Raw genomic sequence first — 4,709 nt, 5'->3', positions numbered from 1 at the left:
TGGAAAAAGTGGTTTATGAAGTCATATTAATCTCAGAAGAATGTAGTCAAAGCATGGTGTGTTGTTACTGCTGTGCCCACTATCCTATTGTTTGAGCATTATTGGATATGCTAACTCAAATTTCAACTCAGTGCAAATCTGAGTTCAAGGATGAAGATGGTTGCTCTGAAAGTGATGAAAACCTTTGTTCCCTCAATCTCTGAGTCAGTGTGTGAAGTGTTTGAAACTGTAATGTGCACTTTAAAAAAGTCTAGACAAGTCAATTCATCAGAAAAACTCAGCAAAATAAAATTCCGGTTTATTGTGGACAACAAACTTTTCACACATACAATAGGCCACAATGGACAGTATTTTAGACAAAAAACCTTGATCTTTGGCCTTCCACCTCATACAAACCAACTACTTATAGTACAGCTAAAGTACATACAGTTATTGGAATGCTCAAAATTAATTTTGTTTTTACAGATTACCTTTAAAATAATGTGGCGAAGACATGGTCAAACCACCAGTAAAGTCAGTTTTACTGAAGAACTTCAAAGCCCTGTTTGGTCACCAGAGATCACTGTTTAAATTGGCTGACCTCTAACCATATGTACAAAAATATAAAATGTAAATAAAAATACAAACAAATTCTCCTTTAGGATTTTAAGAAAGAAGTAGGGCCATGAAGTCTTAGTAATTTTATTTTAAAAATTCTGCAGGTGACTTGCACTGGTGTACACTCTACTTAGTGATGATGACCAAGTTTTTCCAACAGAAAAAAAAGGGGAATGTGGATGAAAATACAGCTTATTCATCATCTGTTTTCTGCTTCTTCTTTGCAACATCATCCTATGGGTTTGAAAAACATTGATGAATAAGGGTTGTTATCTTGCCTCATTTTATAATGAAATTTAAATACAAACAAACACTTTTGCTTTAGCCAAGATAGCTAAATGCTAATTGAAAGCAATTTTCATGACCTTACCATTAGTTCAACTATTTTTATATGCATTGTAATATGAATATTCCATAGATCAGTGACAATGCAGCAGCGATTCAGTCTATATAGATTAACTCTGCTTATATTAAAACCACAAGCAGGTAGCTTAATTTTGAAAAAGAAATAACTCAAACAAGTACTTAAGAAACCATGATTTTCAGTAACTGTATATTATGTTCATTAAAAGGGAGCACAAAATAATTACATACCTCTTCATCTTCAGCCACTCGCTTCTGTGCAGCCCCCTCACATTCATCATCATCACCCTCCTCATCTACAGAGGAAAAAGTCATCATTTTAATAAAGCGAGCACTCAAAGTGCTGACACCCTCCCTTCATCATCACTATGTTAATTTACAATGCAAGCTTTTAAAGCCCATTACCTAATCCCATTCAAAAAGTGCACAATGAATTCATGGAAATGACAAAACTTTAAACATGGAGATCTGTTGAATTACAATAACTTTTGTTCCGCCTCCTAAAGGTGAAAATATAACAATAAAACTAACAGCTGAAGCTACCCTAATATAACATCATTGATCAGTCAAGGTACAATGGTACTGAACAGGATTTGGAACCAACCTGCCATTCTCAAAATGGCCAGTAGTGTCACTATAGAGAATAATAACTGAAATATTAATAGGAGTTACAAAATGGGACCAAAAATTTGAATATACAAAATGAAGCACAATTTAGCAATGAAGTCAGAAGGAGGACTAAAATGCTACAAATGAAATGTTTCATGCTATACAAGATAATTTTGTTTCTACCTTTTGTATCTGAGGTCTAAGAAATCAAAAAGTTAATTTTTCAGCTTATCAAAACTAGACCAAAGAGTTCTGATCAGATTCCTAAAAAATGTTTAGTTCTGATGTACTCCAGATGTCAATAATGCAATTAAGGATGTACTTCATAAATGTATATTACCCCTATTAAGTTATTTTCTATTATCTTTTTCTAGTCCGGTAATTCAAAAAGAGGTTGATGCAATAATTCACCCCAATGAGTTCCGAAATCCTGTCACATCAATTTGTGAAATAACAAGTTACCTTCGTCATCCTCTTCCTCCTCATCATCTTCACCAACATCTTCACTTTCTTCATCTACCTCATCTGCATTCTCTTCAACTTCTTCTCCATTTTCTTCATTTCCCTAATCAAAGTAAGTACAGCCATGTCAAAACCCTTCTGATTTTCTAGTTAAGGTAAAACTAAAAACACACCCCTTAGCAACTTACAGCATTTCCATTGGCTGGTGCGTCACCTTTGCCATTTTCAGGCTCTACCTCTTGAGTTTTCTTCAAATCCTTAGGGGAAAATAAATTGAAAAGCTCCATCAACAAACCAGATGTTGCGAAAAGCCAAATTTAAATGCAACTCGTCCTCAGTTTAGGATTTTTTGTAAAAAAAGTGTCGACTACCAGGACGTCAAAATTGGCTTCTCTGTCCGCATTTAGTTTATTGGCCAGCCCAAACAGCAGCACCGCCTAATCTAGTGGTATCCCCGCCCGTTCCCTTTAAATCTAAGTTGCTGTAAGCCATAGGGCACTTTGGGAATGGTAGTCGAACAGTGTAGCACTGTCTTATTGTTAACAACCCCACGGGGGAGGGCGGGGAGACAGACAGACAGAGAGAGAGAGCGCGCACTGACTACAAACTCTCAGCGTGCTCCGCATGCACCACCTACACGCGTCAATTGCCAGAAATAGCGCACATCCACCACTCTGGAAACGCTTGTTCACCGCCATCTCCACAGCTTCAGCTCCGCCGTCTATTGTGCCAGCCACTCGAGAGCAACATATTAACTTCCACGAAAAGCGAACTAAAAAAAGGTTATTTCTGAATCGTTGATCGGGAATATAAAGTCCGTGACTTGCACTCATGTAAACGACGCGTTTGAAGTAGGCTGCAGCCATCCATTTGGACAAAAGACGGATTTTGTTTTTATAATCCCATCCAATAAAAAACACTTTCGAAAAAACAACAAATCATTATACACAGGACCTTTCGAGATATCCTTTTCTGGCCAGTATTTGTCCCGAACACAAAAATAACCAAACCCTATCGCCACCTTTCACTGCACTTTGTGACCTGAAGGCTCCCGAGTCAACTTCAGGAAACTGTTTACTAATGTTTACCTACTAATCCGGTTATCGCTGGCAGCATCTCAGGAGCAACCTTTTTCAGCAGCCGATATTTCCCCTTTTTCCCTCCCCCGAAAGATCAATCACGGAATCAAAGTGAGTCACCCGCTGGCATTTAAGGAGCAGACACATAATCGGCTCAGTGATAAAATCATACAAAAGCCGAAAGTAAACGAAGCCAAGGTCAGTCACCTTTTAAAAAGCTGTCGATGGGTTTTACTCAGTTCCCGAAAGCGCGATAGACCCGGTCTCAGAGACGGAAGTGAAACTCCGGCTCCCACGCTTCAAACAAACTGCTTTCTTCAGACAAATGTCAACTACAAAGTCAAAAAAATTCTCGCAACGTTTTAATCCGGTCACTATTGTACCGTCAAACGCGCTTCCACTGAATAAACCGGAGAGATGGAAGTTTTATTTTTTTTTGGGGGGGGGGGGGAAGGAAGACGGCGGGGAAGGAAGACGGCGGAAAGAGCAAGATTGTTTGCAAATGGAAATTTGAAACCTCAAGACCCTTCCATTAACTCGAAGGATGTTTACAACACGGCACAATATCCACCTTCAAAAGAATGGATACGTGTGTTCAACATGACATCCTCCTCTGATGGAAAGCACAGCAGCAAGCAGAATCCCGATCGATGTATTTACTCAGCATATCGCGAAAACTACGAGAAATGCTTAAAGTCAACAACTCGGACCTGATTTTACGTAAGCCTTTATCTGACTCTGCTCAACAGCTTAAATAAAGAATGAAATAGATGTGCAGAGGCTGCTTCCATACATTTTAATGCTGACGAACTGGATGCGCCCTTAAATGAAGTCAGGAGTAGTGCTACCCGGAGAGCGCGCTCTTCACAACATCTAAAAAAAAAACAAGACCCAAACAAGGTCCAACTTCAAACTGCGTTCTGTCAACAAACATCCCGACCCCAGGAAAAGAGAAAGTCTGACAGTGGCGGAGAACGGAATCGTTCCATTGAAATCTGAACTCAAGATAGGAGCAGCTGGACGTGAACTGGGAGCCGGCTCCGTGCAGCCGCTCGAATTGACTCTGCCCCTTTGATGTTGCTACAAAGCAATTCAACTGTATCCGAACAGATAATAGCGAAGGAGACCACAGCTACCGCTCAGGACAGCAAGGGTGCTCGGAGATTTGGGGTAGGGGTAAATAACAAAAAAGGCGCGATCGACTTCTGCAGAATGATTTATCACCAAATTCATGATGAAAGAAAGAAAAAGGTCGACCCCCGCGGCACACAGATGATTTCGGACAAGACAGACTGGCTGCCAAAGGCGGATTGAGACAACTCTCCGCCAAAACAAGTTTACGAAATTCAACTTCCACCACAACATCCAAATCGTCTACCTATCTACACCGCCCCCCCACCCCCCTCCAAAACACACACCCCGGGGAGCTGCTGTTCCCCCATTCCGAGGCGAAATGCAGAAGTTACAGCGAAAAAAAACATTCCGCCTGGGGGCGAAAAAAAAAACAGAAAGCGAGGCGAACGTAGCTTTCCGGAACGCCAACTTTCGCAAGTATCTGGCGCATTCAGCACTTTCTGCAGACTTCAGGAATCACATTTT

General features: G+C 40.4%; 1 protein-coding gene across 1 annotated transcript in view; it reads right to left on the bottom strand.

The window, feature by feature from the left end:
* Positions 1-277: 277 nt before the first annotated feature.
* The window catches only part of LOC122547183 (prothymosin alpha-A-like), a 4,831-nt gene continuing 399 nt past the window's right edge, over positions 278-4,709 (bottom strand). The window contains exons 2-5 of the mRNA XM_043685789.1: positions 2,220-2,288; positions 2,032-2,134; positions 1,192-1,256; positions 278-831 (exon numbers count right to left, since the gene is read on the bottom strand). Coding sequence (XP_043541724.1) covers positions 790-831; positions 1,192-1,256; positions 2,032-2,134; positions 2,220-2,288 — 279 coding nt within the window. The 3' untranslated portion in view covers positions 278-789. The remainder of the gene's footprint in view (positions 832-1,191; positions 1,257-2,031; positions 2,135-2,219; positions 2,289-4,709) is intronic.

Source organism: Chiloscyllium plagiosum, unplaced genomic scaffold, assembly GCF_004010195.1.
Source record: "Chiloscyllium plagiosum isolate BGI_BamShark_2017 unplaced genomic scaffold, ASM401019v2 scaf_13502, whole genome shotgun sequence".
In the NCBI taxonomy this organism is placed as follows: Eukaryota; Metazoa; Chordata; class Chondrichthyes; order Orectolobiformes; family Hemiscylliidae; genus Chiloscyllium; species Chiloscyllium plagiosum.
Note: the sequence above shows the minus strand (reverse complement) of the source record. Positions and strands in the feature narration are given on the sequence as shown.